Source organism: Callithrix jacchus, chromosome 7, assembly GCF_049354715.1.
Source record: "Callithrix jacchus isolate 240 chromosome 7, calJac240_pri, whole genome shotgun sequence".
Classification (NCBI taxonomy): Eukaryota; Metazoa; Chordata; class Mammalia; order Primates; family Cebidae; genus Callithrix; species Callithrix jacchus.
Window position 1 is genome coordinate 17,759,536 of NC_133508.1, and position 18,215 is coordinate 17,777,750.

The 18,215-nt window shown below is 40.2% G+C and overlaps 1 protein-coding gene across 1 annotated transcript in view; it reads right to left on the reverse strand.

Moving 5' to 3' along the window:
- The window catches only part of CUBN (cubilin), a 281,789-nt gene that overhangs the window by 102,576 nt on the left and 160,998 nt on the right, over positions 1–18,215 (reverse strand). Inside the window, exons 32-39 of the mRNA XM_035306864.3 lie at positions 17,719–17,878; positions 15,339–15,452; positions 12,862–12,972; positions 10,805–10,933; positions 9,327–9,459; positions 5,249–5,454; positions 4,152–4,336; positions 2,765–2,957 (exon numbers count right to left, since the gene is read on the reverse strand). Coding sequence (XP_035162755.3) covers positions 2,765–2,957; positions 4,152–4,336; positions 5,249–5,454; positions 9,327–9,459; positions 10,805–10,933; positions 12,862–12,972; positions 15,339–15,452; positions 17,719–17,878 — 1,231 coding nt within the window. The remainder of the gene's footprint in view (positions 1–2,764; positions 2,958–4,151; positions 4,337–5,248; positions 5,455–9,326; positions 9,460–10,804; positions 10,934–12,861; positions 12,973–15,338; positions 15,453–17,718; positions 17,879–18,215) is intronic.

Consider the following 18,215-nt stretch of genomic DNA (forward strand, 5'->3'; position numbering starts at 1 on the left):
GAAAGCGAAAATGTTGTAGAATGAAGTCCTGATTTCTTTATCCTATTACTACATAGGCTACAGACTTTTTTAAAGCAATTTCACATGGAACATCGGGATGCTGAATGTTATCCAGTAACTTCCAATTTTAAGGTTTTCCACTACGTGAAATATTTCTTACCTTAGATTTATAAACTATGGTTTTAATGACCGTGGGTCATGAGTGCTGTTTACCAAATATTCCATTTGCCTCCACTTCCAAACACCTGGTGGAACTGCATTCTGCAAATGGCTGGATGAGGCCATTTGACCAGTTTTGGCCAATTAATTATGAGCAAAAGGCATGTGTTACTTTACACGAGGACTTTTAAACTGTGACATCCAGGGGCTCTTTTGCCTCCTGCCATGGTCTCAGGCAATGTCACAGACAATGGCAGCTCCAACAGCCTGAGTTAGGAAGTGATAGATGATGGCAGGCACCCAGTTAATACAAGAGGGACACGTAGAAGGAGACCTTATTGTTTTCAGCCCCTAAGAGTTTGAAATTATTTGTTACCGCCATAAGACTGAGCTTTTCCTGACTGATAGGCTGACTGCTTTTCCTACTTGGCGAGCTGAATCTCCTTCAGTTGACCCTAGTCCACAGTAAGCTCGTTTTTCCCCTTGCTTATTTGCTACTGGTACCACTTGCTCTATCATTTACCCGTTTAATTACTAATATCATTACTTAAATGACATATGAGTGCTTTTTCCCCCAATCTCATTTATTTATTTTTTACTTTTTATTTATTTATTTTTGAGACAGGGTCTCACTGGAGTGCAGTATCATGATCACTGCTCACTGGCAGCCTTGAACTCCTAGGCTCAAGCAATTTTCCTGCCTCAGCCTCCAGAGTAGCTGGGTCTACAGACATGCACCACCATGCCTAATCTTTTTTATCTTTTGTAGAGATGGAGTCTCCCTCTGTTGTCCAAGCTCGTCTCAAACTCCTGGGCTTTAAGCGATCCTCCTGCCTCAGCCTCCCAAAGTGCTATTATTACAGGCATGAGCCACTGCGCCTGGTTCCCATTAATTTTAAGCTCCTGGAGAGTAGAGATTGTATCTCAGTTTCCTTTCTTAGTCACCTCAGTGTATCCATAATAAATTCTCAATAAATATGTGTTGACTAAAGTTAAATATATGCATGTATAAGAAATGTTGATATATTTTAAAATATTAAGTTTTTTTAGTTTTAATGAAATTTTCAGTATGATATCACTACAAGATAATCACTTATACCATCTAGATAATTAGTAAACCCTAAAATTCTCTCAATGCCTTACTTTCCTTTTCCTTGTTCTTCTTGACTAAGAAAAATAAGGTTTATGGCTCTCTTATTGACCTGTCCACTTATATCATATAATTATAGAATTTCATAATAAAATGTTAGAAGGAAATTTGTTGGTATAATATTTTACATACATAAGTAATTCCTTTTCTACCTTGAGGTTTGTAAATATAAAAGAAAGCTTAACTCAAGTTTATTTCTAAGAGCTCTGGATATATCTATCCAGAATTAAATGTTGCCTCTAAATTGCATTGTCAATCTTGTTGATTCTTTGCTCTTAAATAAATAGATTAATATTTCAAGGAAGAGATTTGTATTCAATGTCATGAAAGCACCTTATTAGAGAGGTAAGAACAACATTTCAGAACAGAATACTAAGAGACATTACATAAATATAAGTACAAATTATCTTCATTAGTGATGTCTGCTGATACAAACACCCAAGAAGTTAGAAGCAAACAGACTAATATTTTAAGTCATAGAACAAGTTCAGAGTTTGAATATTCTTCAATGAGGTACCATGATTCTGTGCCCCAGTCAATATTTGAGCACTTAGAATATCCTCTAAGAAATAGCTGATGATTTTTTTCTATGTCAATCCTCAAATCCATAAGAAACGCTCAAATTCATTTAAATAATTTTCTTTTCTGTTTTGTTTTTGAGATGGAGTCTTATTCTGTCTCCACGGCTGGAATGCAAAGGCATGTTCTAGGCTCACTGCAACCTCTGTGGCCCGGGTTCAAGTAATTCTCATATCTCAACCTCCCCAGTAGCTGAGGCTACAGACATGCTCCCCGATGACAAGCTAATTTTTATATTTTTAATAGAGATGTGGTTTTGCCATGTTGGTCAGGCTGGTTTTGAACTGCTGACCACAAGTGACCTGCCAGCCTCGGCCTCCCAAAGTGCTGGGATTACAGGTATGAGCCACCATGCCTGTCCTCATTTAAATAATTTTCAAAAAAAAGTCTCCCCAGCAATGCTACCTCGGTATTACTTTCACTGAGGGAATTAGGAATGTAAAAAAGTAAAGTATAAGTTTAAAATTAGGCCCATTTTACTTTGAAACATGAAAATTTACAATCAGCTAAAGCGAAACTGAAGCATTTCTTAAGGTACATTTAAAATAAATGCAGAGGAAAGAGTTACTTCTGAGTTGCTCCTTAACTAACTGATGGTGTGTATGTGTGAATGTATATGCATAGTATCTGCAAATCAAATTTTCAGAGATTTCTAAAGTGATCTCTAGAAATTTTAACCTGCATCTTTTAGAAAGAAATTATAATTTTTACAAAAGGTAGTGTTTATGAATTTAAAAGAACATCTGAACATCTGGTGAAAGGGCTTTGGGGCTGTACTTTTTCTTATTTATCTGGCCACTGTTACAACAGGATGCTTTGAAACATTGGCCTGCACACATCAGTCCTAAAAAGAAATTCATTTATTACCAAACACACCTGGAGCAATGGTAGGTAAAACTCCATCAGGTGCCTCCACTGCAAACCACTCCAGAAGGAATCCCTTCCCTGAGATTGAAGAGTCGGAGTAAAAGTGAAATGTCAAAGAATTTCCAGTGGAGCTGAAAGATTCAGTCTGGGTACCACAGTAAGCTCCAATGAGACGGGCATGAATGCTAGGCCCATCGTAGATCTGCACATAGAAAACAGGTAACAGAGCACTGTATTTAGGCAACTGTCTATATTTTCCCTCATAAAAAGATATAATCAAAAAGATGTCTTATATTATTACAATTCTATCATAACAACAACAAAACAAATGGGTAAACATTTTATTTTTGCTTAAAACAGATGATAGTGCCAGAGAATATAAAATGTTATTGAAAGTAATTTAATGTTTTGAAAACATCTATATCTTTGTTTCAGAATTATATTAATAAGCAGGCACTGTGGGACACAGCTCATTAGATGATTTACAGTAAAATTTGTGGATGGAAAAATAGGTACCAGAATGGATGCCTAACAACAGTACTTAATAAATGTGCTTTGAGGCTTCAAAGTGAGGAATTAGGAAGAAAGGAGGGAAAATAACAAGAAAAGAAAATATTGAATGAGAAAAAGTGGACAGGTATCCTAAAGGAGTCAATATTTCCACAGAAGGAAAGAAGAATTCGTAACAACAAAATAACCAAAACTTGCAGGGCTCACCATGGTCGAAGCACTCAATAAATCTCCTTCGTTTGGTTTTAAAATCTTAAATTATCTATTTTGAGGCATATTTTGTGATAATTTTTAAACAGCTAAGGACAAATTCATATTAGCAGTTATTATAAAATCCTCTACCAGACAAATTTTGTAATAGTTATTTCCATATATATTAGGCATCCATCAGGTACTGGGTTCTCTTCATGGCACCAAGAATCCGAGATGAATAAGGAAGGGTCATAGCCTATAAGAATCCAATTGTGTTTCTGGAATTCACACAGTAGCCAATGTCTGGATAGCAATGATCACCATGATTTTTTGATTTATATTTATTTTTATATGATCCTCAACATTTTTAATACTCTAACATAAAAACAACGAGGATAGTGGGAAATATGACAGAATAAATACTTAATTAGGACATATATGCAAGCTTAGACAAAGCCCAATAGGAAAATTATAACATTCCTAAAAAAGCCCTTAGATATGAGATAGAAAATAATAAATGCAACACTGAAATTGCCTTTGTCCATGTAATCTAGAGGCAGTTTTCTCTAATCATGACTTAGAGCAGACTACCCCACATGATTTGCAAATGCTTGAATAGACATTACCTTGGATTTATTTTTGCCAATAGCAATTCACCAATATTTATGAGCATTGATTGGATGTGGAAACTCACCCGGAACATGTCATAATAGCAGTTCTGTGTTTCTTCTATGTCCATCTCCAGGATTCTACCATGGACAATGTAAGATGCATTCACATTTACTGTCCATTGGTAATTGGAGTTATGTGGGTAGTTTCTAGGCCAGAAAGGAGAGGCGACTTTCCCATGAGTTCCCACAATATTATTATTGCCAAATACTAGGAGGGAAAACAGAGTAGTAAATCAGACCTACTTAGAATTGCTCTTTAACCAAATGAAAAAAACAAAAGGCAAAGCATGTTGAAAAGGATGGGCTTTTAATTGACTGTGATTTCTTTTCTGACTGTTGAAAGAAATACTGCTTCCCCTTTGGTTTCTGAGCTATCTATTAATTCCTTAGAAAAGGGTGATTTTGTGAATGGAATTCCAAGTCCTTAAAAGGTTGCAGGGCATGAAAAGAGGCCATAACTTCCCACATGAAAAGGGGTTCCCAGCCCCTAGGGAACTTGGGGACATGGAAAGAGGTGAGGAGCATCCCTCCTCTCTAATTTTGGTTTACCTACTTTACTTTGTTTTTCAAAAAAAAAAAAAAATGGAACATTTAAAAAATTTACTGTCATATATGACAGTTTGGAATCACATATGAAATAGCCAATTAGGGAAAAGTTAGGCTAGAGCATAAAAATATTTAACATTTTATACTATTAAGAGAATATCCTATTGTTATATTTGAGCACTTAAGCTAATCCCAAAGTAATACTAAATGTCTTAAATGTGAAGAATATAGAGTTTATGAAATCAAACAAAGCACACTTGATACAAATATACCAAACCCAAACTATAATATATTACAAGACTCTAACCCAATATCATGAACAAAACTAATTTAACATTAGGTAGAAATCAAAGCTTAAAAAGAATAATGGAGCCATTGAGAATACTCTCCCTTGCTCTTACTAAACCACTCATATACAATTTAGTTCTTCTAATGCAAGCTAATTCACAGAGACAACGTAGGAGAATAGCGTAGAGTTTAGGATTGTTCTTGCTTAATATATTACTGAAAAAAGTATTATTTCTAGTTTGTAAGACGTATTCTGAAAGCCATCACTAAAACAGAACCAACTTACTCTTTATAAATGTGGCCTGGAAGCCCATGCCGCTGCCAGAACCATCCGAGATAAATCTGATCCACAGGGTATGACCCACAATGGAAGAATAGTTGAGAGGCAAGGAGTTTCCACAGTATCGTCCCACCAAGTGACCCATGGCATTTCCTTCTCGGATCTCCACAAAATCTCTCCTGCAGTCCTGAGAGTCTTCCAACCAGAAAGATCTGATTTGGTGAAAAAGATATTCATAGGGATTAAATTGACAGAATAAACTTTGGGATTATTCTGGATCACATGTGAGGTTATGCGAGGTTAACCTGTTCACTTTTTTTAACTTTATTTAATTTTAATCACAAGATTATTTAGCTGTCTCAAAAAATTTCTTTAACTCAGATTTGTTGAAATGAGTACAAAGACAATGAATATACTTCCATTAAGGAGTTTTCTTCCTAGTGGGTAAAACTGGGCAGGAATACAGAAAAATACATAGGGCAGAATAGCTTGAGTGCCATCAGAGCTATAAAGCAACAGAGAGGAACATCATACACTGGGGTCTGTTGGATGGTGGGGGGCTAGGGGAGGGACAGCAGGGGGTGGAGAGGTTGGGGAGGAGGGATAACATTGGGAGAAATGCCTGATGTAGGTGACGGGGGAATGGAGGCAGCAAACCATCATGTCATGTATGTATCTATGCAACAATTCCGCAAGATCTATACAAGTGCCCCAGAATTAAAGTACAATTAAAAATTAAAAAAAAAAAAAGAATTGCAAAGCAGATGCATCACATCTGATTGTGGGGCTCTGCAATAGCTTGATGGGAATATTTTTTGAGATGGAAATATACATGTTAGCTGGAATGATTACCTCACTTTGATTCTTGAACTGAGACAAATCACTTCTAAAAGCAAATATAAAATACAGTTTCTGGGCTGGGCATGGTGTCTCACACCTGTAATCCCAGCACTTTGGGAGGCCAAGGCAGGTAGACCACAAGGCCAGGAGTTCGAGATCAGCCTGGCCAATATGGTGAAACGCCGTATCTACTAAAAATACAAAAATTAGCAGGGTCTGGTGGTACATGACTGTAATCCCAGCTACTCAGGAGGCTGAGGCAGGAGAATCGCTTGAACCCGAGGGGCAGAGTTTGCAGTGAGCCCAGATTGCGTCACTGAACTCCAGCCTGGGCAACAGAGCAAGACTCAGTCTCAAAAAAAAAAAAACAAAAAATACAGTTTCTGTCAATTCCTTTAAATATGTGTTTTACAAAAAAACTCCTTTTTAGGTTTTATTTCTCCACCTTCCTTTTCGTTGCAGATTCAACCATAATTTCTCCAGAGTTCTTCCCTACTCAATTTCACTACAATCCCAGCCTCATGTTTTAGAACTTGATGTGATACATATGTTTCTCATATGCTTCTCACACACCCCAGGGAAATGTTTCCAAGCACCCATCTGGATAGAATTTAGACCAGGGCAGAAATAACTCACAGGGCTTGCCTTCTCATTAATCAACCGCAAAAAAAAAAAAAAGGCATCTTACAGTCTAAAAAATCCATTTTAAAAATAAAACTCAAGCAAGTAACTCAAAGTAATCAAAATTAACTTCTTACAGGCAAGGAAATAGCTGAGTAGTTGAGTCGCTAAGGTTTTGTATATGTAATTTAAAATGTAATGGCTATTAAACACTAAAATAGATGAAACTTGCTTTCTATGTTTGTAATCTCCTATGCTCTGGAAGGAAAGCCTAGTGCTGCCCGTTTGGATTTATCTGTGAACTATCACAGAAGATACTTCAGAAATGGCAAAGATTGAGAGAACTAACAGTCACCGAACATTTGCTATGTACCAGCGGTGTGCTGTATGTTTGAAATTTGACATCTTCTTTAATCTTCATAGTCCTAGAAATTTAAATTATTAGAAATTTGTTATTATCTCCCATACATAAAATGAATTTAATTAAATAGCTTCTTAATGTTGGTTTACTAGTAATTTGTCAAAACCTGAAATCTTATCTGTCTTGAACACCTAGCCCAGATCCTGGAAACCACTGAATGGGAGTGGTCAACTATGTGAATATTGCAGAGACAAAGAGGAAAAAAACAAAAAGGACATCATTTTAATCAGCAATTCTGAAAAGCCTACTAAGCTGTATGAAGGGCTTTGGATTTTAGTCTAAGGACAATGATGGTGTTGTATTAATCATTATACAGAAAGCACCACATGGCAGAGTAGCACGTGCCAACTACATGCCTAGCACATATCAGGAGCTTAATACACATCTGTTGAGTAAAGGAGTAGATATATGTTCAGTAAACATTATAAAGTATATAGATTTGTTCCTATCCAGAACTCTGTGCTCTTAGTGAAGACAAAGACAAACCAGGCTGGGCATGGTGGCTCACCCCTGTAATCCAAGCACTTTCGCAGGCCAAGGTAGGCAAAATCACTTGAGTCCAGAAGTTCAAGACCAACCTGACCAACATGGTGAAACCTGTCACTACTAAAAATACAAAAATGAGCCAGTGTGGTGGCATGTGCCTGTGATCCCAGCTACTCAGGAGGCTGAGGCAGGAGGTAGAGGTTGCAGTGAGCTGAGATCTTGCCACTGCACTCCAGCCTGGGCAACAGAGTGAGGCCATGTCTCAAAAAAAAAAAAAAAAAATCAAAACCTCCTTCCTGTGAGGCAGCTTAAACTTGCACTGCCTTTCGGCACTCAGAGGGTGTCTTTGTCGTAACACAAGGCCACTTGTACCCTGAAGAGGCTCTGTCTGATTAACGGATTAAAGAAAGCAACTTGAGATGTATGAACTTGGTCCAAAAATAGAATGGTTGTCCCATATTTTTAATGAGTTCCTGATGCATAGATTAGCAAGTCTCAGAAGTAAAGTAAGACTTTTAAATAAACAGGCCAGGGTCCTTAAAACAATCCTCCTCTCTCAACAATAAGTTACTTATGTTCTCTTCAAAACAGAATTAGCAATCCCAACCACAGCCTAGTAATATGTAACAGACTGGTAAATGACCTTTAATTCACAATGGCAATTTAAATTCCAAGGTCCCATCTCTCAGCATATAATAAGCATCCATTATCAGTATGACATGTCCTATATACCTCTCTATTAGTTGATTAAAACGTGTGCTTTTTACATTTACTCTAGGAGGTATTATTGTTGCTGTCTAATTTAACCTAAGACCACTCAGAATGTGATAGGATTCTACTACTAATTCAATATTCATAGTCCATTTTCAAAAAATGTTATAGTGCAATGAGGAATATGAAAGTGTTATAAAAACTTAAGTTTAAAGTTTAAGTAAAGTTTATGTGATTTTAAGTTTGGAAGTTAAAAAACTTCCAAAACCATTCTTCTTCTTCTTTTTTTTTTTTTTTTTTGAGACAGAATCTCACTCTGTTGCCCAGGCTGGAGTGCAGTGGCTCCATCTTGGCTCACTGCAACCTCCACCTCCCAGGTTCAGGAGATTCTCCTGCCTCAGCCTCCTGAGAAGCTGGGATTACATGTGACCGCCACCACTCCCAGCTAATTTTTGTATTTTTAGTAGAGACAGGGCTTCGCCATGTTGGTCATTTTCAGACTCCTGACATCAAGTGATCTGCCTACCTCAGCCTCCGAAAGTTCTGAGATTACAGGCATGAGCCACTGCATCCGGCCCCAAAACCATTCTTCTGATAGAAATAGAAGGAAAGGTAGATTGAGGTGGGCATAAGACATAAACGTAAAGAACGCTTAATTGAGATGGGAGGGCTCTGCTGGAATGAAGAATACTAGTGAATCTCTGAAACAACCTAAATGTGTCTCATTCCAAAAAAAGATAAGATTCCTGTACTCTGAACACGAATGTGCCACAGATTCATTCCCCAAGGACTCAAGAATGGACTTTTGGGAATGTTAGGACTTTAGAGCCATCATCAAGAGAATTTTCATGCTATTGATAACTCAAACGATAACTAAAAGAGGAAATTTGGAAAAATACTTCCTAAAGTTCACCTACACTGTGAGTTGCCCATCCTGTTAGCACCAGGGTGTCTTTCCTACAGATTCATTAGCACTGAAACAATACACTGTAAAAAAGGATTTACATAAAAGACAGCTGGAGCTGGTTGCCAGGGGAACTGACAATGTTCCAGACACATTCCACGTTAGGGGGATAAACGTCTGGGTAGCCAGGGCTGTTGAAGATGCCTTCGGCCATGTAGAAAGTTCCACCACAAGCTGGAAGAAAACAGAAATAAAGAGAGTGTCAGAGCAAAGACTGAATCAGGCACTATAAAATAAAGGAGAAATGGCTGGAGCCATTATCAGTGTAAAAGAATATAGAGCATTTCCATCTCACACTTTAAAACCTCCATGTCATATAAAACAAGGGAACGATTGTGCAAACTGAAGACCAAGGGCCATGCAGCGTGGTGGATTAGAAGGAATGTCTACAATGTCTTTTCTCAAAGCCTTTTCTCCCCATGAACTGTAACTTTGAAGAATAAAAGACTTGTTTACCAAATGATCAGGGGACATATGTACCTAAAGCAAAAATCTCTAGCCCAGTTGGACCCATACAAAACCACTTGGATTTTGTGACCAGGATTCTACTCAACGCTGGCCTAGAACCCAAGGCAGCAGGCTTGCTTTCCCTTCTCAGTCGAGTACCGAAATGTACACCCCAATCTTCTAGGCGTTCTGCAGCTTTTAACTACTAATAACAAGGAAGATGGCAGCAGTGGCCAACAGCACTCTCCCAGCTAAGAGGCTAAGAAACTCAGTCCTGGGTGGCTTCTCTTCCTTCTCCTCCCCAGGTTGGGGCTGCCTTAACAAACAAGTTAAAAAGAATACCAGCTGGGTACAGTGGCTCATGCCTGTAATCCCAGCATTTTGGGAGGCCTCTGCGGGCAGATCAACTGAGGTCAGGAGCTCGAGACCAGCCTGACCAACATGACAAAACCCCATCTCTACTAAAAGAATACAAAAATTGGCCAGGCACAGTGGCGCGTGCCTGTAATCCCAGCTACTCAGGAGGCTGAGGCAGGAGAATTGCCTGAACCCAGGAGGTGGAGGTTGTGGTGAGCCGAGATCGCGCCATTGCACTCCAGCCTGGGTAACAAGAGCGAAACTCCATCTCAAAAAAAAAAAACAAAAAAAAAAAAAACAAAAATTAGCCAGGTGTGGTGGTGGGTGCCTGTAATCCCAGCTACTTGGAAAGCTGAGGCAGGAGAATTGCTTGAACTTAGGAAGCGGAGGTTGCAGTGAACTGAGATTGCAACACTGCACCCCAGTCTGGGTGACAGAGCGAGACTCCATCTCAAAAAAAAGAACACTAAGTCATCTGAGAGTATGGGGTGTAGCTGAAAAGACACCATATTCCAACCAATCCTCCACATTTCCAGAGTTCATCATTGTTAGAATTGACAACAGGTTCACTTAATCGGGAAGAAGGTAAGATTAGTCCCAGAGGTGATCTCAGGAAACTAGCTCCCAACTTCGAAGGTCAAAGAGTCTCAAATAACAAACCAAGAATTTCTACCACATCTTTTAACTGCCAGAGCCACGTGCTAAGGTTTCTTACCTGACACTGACGCAGTGAACGTAGCGTGGAAACCCCCGGCACTCACACTAGAATCAGAGACGAACCTCAGTGTCAGAGCACTGCTGAAGGATGTGATGGGATGGGGCATGGTGCTGCCACAGTAACGGCCTAAATAATGAAGATAATGACAAGGAGAATGAACGATGACATGGCAGAGGCCACTATTTCTAGGAAACACAGCTTTACTAGAAATACAAGAGACCAAAGCAAAGGGAAGAAATCGCCACTAGGAGAACCACTTCATTCAGGGTCAGTGTTTGAGACAGGACCTGATAAATTAAAATAAACTATATATACGAGCCATATATAGGAGAGGTGATTTATGATCAAGAACAACAGAGTGAGAGGAAAAACTTAGATGACCAGGGGACACATGTACCTAGAGCAAAAATCTCCAGCCCAGTTGCACCCGTACAAATAAATGCACTAATAATATGTTGTAGCATAGAAAAGTGTGGATGCTGGAGCCAGGCTACCTGGATTCAGCTACTGGCTCAGCCATTTGCTAGCTATGTGATCCTAGTGTTAGATACAGTGACTCCAAGTTTCTCTTCAAAGAATCAGTATGTCGGTATGTTCAGCTCTCTTATTCTTTAATTCTCCATTTTAAAGTTTAATTTCCTTGTAGTTTCAGTAAACAACATTTTCCATTGTTCTAATCAGTAGATCACATCTGTTCCCCCAGTGCCCATCTCTTTCCTGACTCATTCTGGTCACCTGCTCCAGTCACCTGCTTTGACCCCTGGTTACCTGCTCTGACCTGCCTGCAACTGTCCTTCCTGCCAAACTACCCACCCCACCACTCTGCTTGTACCCCTGCTCCCTTTAAAATAGCCAGTCAGGATTAGACTAGACCATGCAGTCTAACCCTAGCCAACAGGGAAATGACACAGCAGTAGGGGCGACCTCCATCAGGAATAAGTACCCCTGCCACCGCCTAGTCCAGTGTGCTTGCCATTGTTCCATCTGTGAGCTGCACCCTTCTATAGAAGTAAATTGCCTCACTGCAGAAATTTATATATCAGCACTGTTTCTTTGTGCGACACTGAAAATGTTACATGTAACACTAGTCAAGTTATTTAAGTGCTAGGTGCCTCGGTTTCCCCACTTGGAAAAAGGGGCTTTTGAAAATAATGAAACTTAACTTTTAAGGGTAGATAAGGATACTGAGAACAATACTCAGTATTCAGTTATATTGACGCTGTCAATATAACATACTGAGAACAGTACTCAGCACAAGATAATGCTGTGTAACAGTTTGTGAAATAATATACCCTCATCCTTGGTCAAAAGCTAACTTACAAAGACCTCAGGCAATGCCATGAGAGGTGAGCATAGTGTGTAGAGAGTTCACTGATTGCTACTATGGTCTCAGGCACTGTCCTGGGAACTGGGAATTAAGGCAAGAGGCAAAACAGTCTCCTCTATGACGGACCTTGTCTTCTAGTGCCAGATGAGAAGTTTTTATAACAAAATTCAAAAGTTAGGAAATTTATAGAGAAAGCTTAAATAACCTGAGGTTTTTCTTTTGCCTGAGAACACTTCAGAAACTAGATAGTGGCACTCTTTAATTTTATCAGGATGTCTAACAAACCAAATGACATATTTTTAATTGAATTAATTAATTCATTAATTAAGTGCTTTGTTTATTGCTTCCACTGAGGACATGGCTGAAAGAAACACGCTCCATTTGAATTTAAGAACTGTGGTCAGATATTAACAAGAAATTTCAGACAGAATGCTGCCTATTGCTGGAATGGACTGAATTCCATTACTCTTTAAAGCAGGTACAACTTCTACATGTTTTAAAAAATATACACAAACTATTCACACATTTCAATATACTAACAAGCAGGCTGACTTCCCTGAACCCCACATTAAAGCCTGTTTTCTTACCCTCTAATCATCTTTACTTGGCTTAGGCTGCTCTTTTTAGCTATTGGAAACATTCTCACCTAGAATTCAGTCTATAAATATGTAGATCTATAAATAAAGCACAGCCAAGACCCACACATGCAAATGAGTGAGTGAGGTACCTCGGAGGGGTGCATCTTCATGGTCACCATCCAAAATTTCTACAAAGTCTCGTGTGCACGTTGTGCTTCTTTCAACTCCAAAGTGGGTAAAGGAGAGGGTGATATGATTTACTGGAAGCAAAAAAGAGGAGATTCTCTAATAAAGTACTGCCACATAAAACATACAGGAAGATGGGGCAAGATGGGAGATGGGATGGTTAATGGGTATAAAAAAACAGGAGGAGGCCAGACGTGCTGGCTCACACCTGTAATCCCAGCACTTTGGGAGGCTGAAGCGAGTGGATCACAAGGTCAAGAGTTCGAGACCAGCCTGACCAACATGGTGAAACCCTGTCTCTACTAAAAATACAAAAAAATTAGCTGGGCATGGTGGCGCATGTCTTAGTCCCAGCTACTCGGGAGGCTGAGGCAGGAGAATCGCTTGAACCTGGGAGGCAAAGGTTGCAGTGAGCCGAGATCACGCCACTGCACTCCATGGGTGACAGAGCGAGACTCCATCTCAAAATAAATAAATAAATATTTTTTTAAAAAATAAAAGGAATGAGTAAGATCAATGGTAATTGTAGCTGGTACATTTAAAAATAATTAAATTGTATTATATTGTATTGTATATTTAAAAATAATTAAAAGAGTATAATTCAATTGTAACACAAAGGATAAATGTTTGAAGGGATGGAATACCCCATCTCGTGTACCCCATAAATATATACATCTACAAAAGTTGAAAATAAAATCTTTTTTACAAAATAAAATTAAAATTTAAAAACCTACAGGGAGATACATTTTACCTCTGATCACTTCATGGAAGGGTTCTCCAGCAGAGAACTAATGAACGAGGCAGATATGTACATGGTTGAAGGGAAAAGGAGAGGGAAGGGTATAACTTCTGTGCTAGGTGGTTTCCTTTGAAGAGTAACAGAATAGATGCTTTCAAAAGTGCCTGTTGCATCTGAAAGGTTGGTAGTGGTAAGTAAGAGGACTCCTGGGTAGGTTCATTCCAGGTACTATAGGAAATATGTTGTTGGACAACGCGGACTTGCTGTGTTCCTCTCATAAGCATTTTTCTCAATACAATCATTTCCTTCAATTTGGATTCTTTGCATGTGCTTGTAAATAAGTCATTCTTTTCTCCCTGGCACTCACATTTTAGCCTACTCAGTTTTATTTTCAGGCGCGAGCTACTGCCCTAAGATTCAGAGACATTTATCACGAAAGCTTTGAATTACTTGCAGAACAGCAAGTGCCTGGATACATTTTCTTTTTGTTGTTCTTCAAGCTCCCTAATCTTCAGAATAGGATCTTTTCCTATTGCTGTTCTGGAACCAGTGAGTTCTTTCATCTAAATGCTTTACAACTCATTAGAAAAGAATCCTCAAGCACAAACTGCTCTGTTCAAGGGAGGGGGCTTCTTTATCTACTGCTCAGTCTCTGGCTGGCAACTTCCTTTGCGGCTCCATCTCCCCGGTTGAATTGGCTAAGGATGACATCATCGGCCTCCCCATCTTATGCATGTTAATAAAGGTACTAGCAATTTGTTAACTCCTTACATCCCAAGGGAAAGTACTAGAGAATATTTAAGGCGAACTCTTCATGTTGCAGATCATTTTGTCATGGCCTGATTAGCTCAAGTGACTTCCCTGTTTTCACACAGGCGATTCGTTACTGAGCAGAGTGAAGAAGTTAAAGCCTTTCCTACATTGTACCTGAAACCGTATTTTCCTGCAAACCTCAAAAGGCAAGGCAGGAGGGCAGGGCTCCTGTGAAACAGGATTCAGAAGGGCCCCAGTGTTAACCCCTCTGCAGCCATTCTGTCATGTCTGAGGAACATTCCCTCTTGTTCTCTGTCTGTAAAATGAGAACAGACGTGCTTACCACTGGACTGTTGCCAGGTCCGAAAATAAGATTCTAGGGTTCCAGAAGAGAAAAGAAAGTAAGCATTTATTCCGTGTTTCTTCTAGGCCTGTGCTGGAATAGCAGACTGCAGGAGAGCCCAGGTTTAATTTATCATGAACGTCTGCTTTGATGGACAGGGTCGCACACTACATTCCGGCATGTGAGTCACTGGTGCTCTAGTCTGTGACTCTTCTTCATGTGTTCACTCAGCAACCGTCTTGAGCATCGACTATACTCATGGCACACATGTCAAAACTATCAATTATTTTGGTTTACCCCCAATCTCATATGCCTGCATGCGCTTGTTAATACAGGAAGGTCGCATGTGTGTTGTTGTGTGTGTGTATTTTAACCTTTGCTAGGCCTTGAAACTAATATTATTTTTAATTTAAAAGCAACTGTAAAAATTACTTCCCTATCAGATTAGGAAATGCTTGTTCTCATGCGCGTCAGGAATTGGGACTTGCAAAAGAGGAAGAGGAAGGCCATTGATTGTTAGAACTGAGGAGATAAGAACCTTACTCATAGTCTGACCTTGTCAGACACCTTCTCTCCCACAAGCCTTTTCTTTTTTTGTTACTTACATGGAGGTTGAGCTTGAATGATCCAGCTGCAGTTCTGATTGTTTGGATAATTGGCAGGGAACCGCGGAGAGGAAACTGTATCAAACGAGCTGGTGAGGATGTGGCCTCCGCAGGCTGGAGAACACACAAACATACGTATGTGTCATATACTTTTGATTTCTACTGACCGTACAAAACAAATATTTGATGAACAAAAACATCAATGATTTTTTTTTAATTTCTAAAAGGCATGCCAAGAAAGTTCTCCGTAAAGAGAGCTGTACATAAACCATCAGAAAACAAGAGCACACTTTATATTTTAAATAATTTTCTTCAACTATAGGAGGTGGCAAAGAGCAACAGATTAAACGGCTATGAATTGCCCAATTCTGGCATGGCTCACTTACACTGCCCACTCATAAATCATAGATATAGGGATAATCTGTTTATAAATGATCTCTTTTTTTCAGGAAAATAAATACTCAATTGAACAAGCTTCACAAAGATGACTGCAGAGTATCAGAGAAGAGCGAAACTCTACAGGATTCCCAAAGAGGGAAAGGCGATCACCGCCGGAGGATGTCAGAGGAGTCTCGCCGAGGAGGAGGCCACGGCTAAATCAGGACTGGGAGGGTGAGAAAAGGGAGGCCAGGGAGGGGACCACCTGAGCAGACACAGAAGAGAGTAAGGACTGCATCTGTACAGGCTCAGCTGGAGTACGTGGTGCCTGAGGGGCGTAGGTGACTGATGCTGGAGAGAGGTCAGGACGGTTTCTGGGACCCTTGGTTAACATCTGCAGGGGCTTCAGCTTCATTCTCCAGGCCGGGGCAGGGCTTTTACAGGTGACTTTGGAGAGAGATGGGGTAAGGGCAGGTGACTTTGAGGAGGCTGCTATAATCCAGATGAAAGCTAGCAGACACTTTTCACTATGACGCGACATACAGGTGAATAATTCCATGCAAAAGAACCATTAGGAAACTAGCTTTTCTTTTAAATCAACAAGAATATAGCCTGTCTTGCTCCAAAGTCTAAAGGCCTATGGCACATACTTGGGAGACCTCCATCCAGACACTGTCCCCAACCAGAACTCTTTGCTACAGAATATAAATGAGTACACTAAGATAAACATAATGACTACACAGACTAGATGTATTTGCAGTGAATGTTCTGAAACATCTGAATACAAATAATCTCTGACTATGGGATAAAAGGTTCATCTCGCAGAATGAGTAGATGAAAGACAATGCGTAAAAAGGTCTTGGAGAAGTGGGGCTTTAAGAACAAAAACAAGGGTGGGGTGCAGTGGCTCATGCCTGCAATTCTAGCACTTTGGGAGGCTAGACAGGAGAATCACTTGAGGCAAAGAGTTTGAGACCAGCTTGGACAACAGAACAAGATCCCATCTCTAAAAGAAAAAAATGGAGCCAGGCATTTCACTTTTGCACCCATAGTTCCAGCTACTCAGGAGGCTGAGGTGGGAGGATTGCCTGAGCCTGGGAGCTTGAGGCTTCAGTGAGCCATGACTGCACTCCAGCCTGGGTGACAGAGTGAGACCCTGTGGGGGGAAAAAAGGAAGGGGAGGGAAAGAGAGGGGAGGAAAAGGAAGGGGAGGAGAGGAGAGGAAAAGGAAAAGGAGGAGAGGAAGGGAGGGAAACAAAGAAAGAAAAATAAATGGAAAACAGGGGGCAGGCTCTGTGGCTCAAGCCTGTAATCCCAGCACTTTGGGAGGCCGAGGTGGGTGGATCATGAGGTCAAGAGATCGAGACCATCCTGGTCAACATGGCGAAACCCCGTCTCTACTAAAAATACAAAAAATTAGCTGGGCATGGTGGTGTGTGCCTGTAATCCCAGCTACTCAGGAGGCTGAGGCAGGAGAATTGCCTGAACCCAGGAGGCAGAGGTTGCAGTGACCCGAGATCGCGCCATTGCACTCCAGCCTGGGTAACAAGAGCGAAACTCCGTCTCAAAAAAAAGGAAAACAAGAGTGACTCCTCAGTTGGACAATGGCAAGATTCAGAAAATAGGGAAGGCACTGCCTCTGGGGGCTAGAATCTGATTATATTACAAGCAAGTCTTGTAATTTTATAGCAGTGCACCCCATTCTAATGTAAAGCCTTGGTTAGTCCTAGATCAATGAATTTGGAGAAAAACTTTTCTATACTGTTTCTAGTCTTAAAAGCACTTTTAAATAGTATTATTCTGAAAACTCGTTAGAGATGCAGGTCCAAAGGAAGTCAGACAAGAAGGTTACAAGTATCAGGAGTTGGGATAATTGTAAGTCACAGTTCTTATTAAGTAGAAGGCTGTGATAAATTTCTGAGCACAGGTCTCATTTCACTGTTGCACCAAACAGGACATGGAATATTTCTCTTGTGCTTGGGAAGACCCACAGGGTACTTGCCTTGCCTGAATTGAGCTCGGAAGCCCCTGTTCTGTCTGGAAGGGCCAGATTGAAATCTCACAAAGAGGCTGTTTCCTGAGGAGACGATGGGGTTAGACAGCTGCTCCCTTCCACACGTCCTGGTAAGGCGGGTCATTGCGTAGCTTAAGCCATCATATGCCTACAGGAAAGGTGACAGGGCAAACAGTAGTTCAGAGCTTCAGATTCACATCTAGAAGGCCTGTATTCCATGAAGTGCCTGCACATCAATGAGCTAGTGGAAAATCACATGTTTGCTGTATCAAGTGAAACTGGCTTTATTTTCTTGTCTTGTCTCACAGCTCCATGAGACTGTTTGAGTCTTTGTCATTTCTAGGGACACCAACATGAATTTCGGCAGGAGTTCCTCTGTCAGAACCACTACTAGATCTCCTGATGTCTTTATAAATGGCATCCCTTCCACATTCTGTTTCCTCCCCAATCTCAGGCCATGCCCACAACGTGTGCTGGAAATGTGT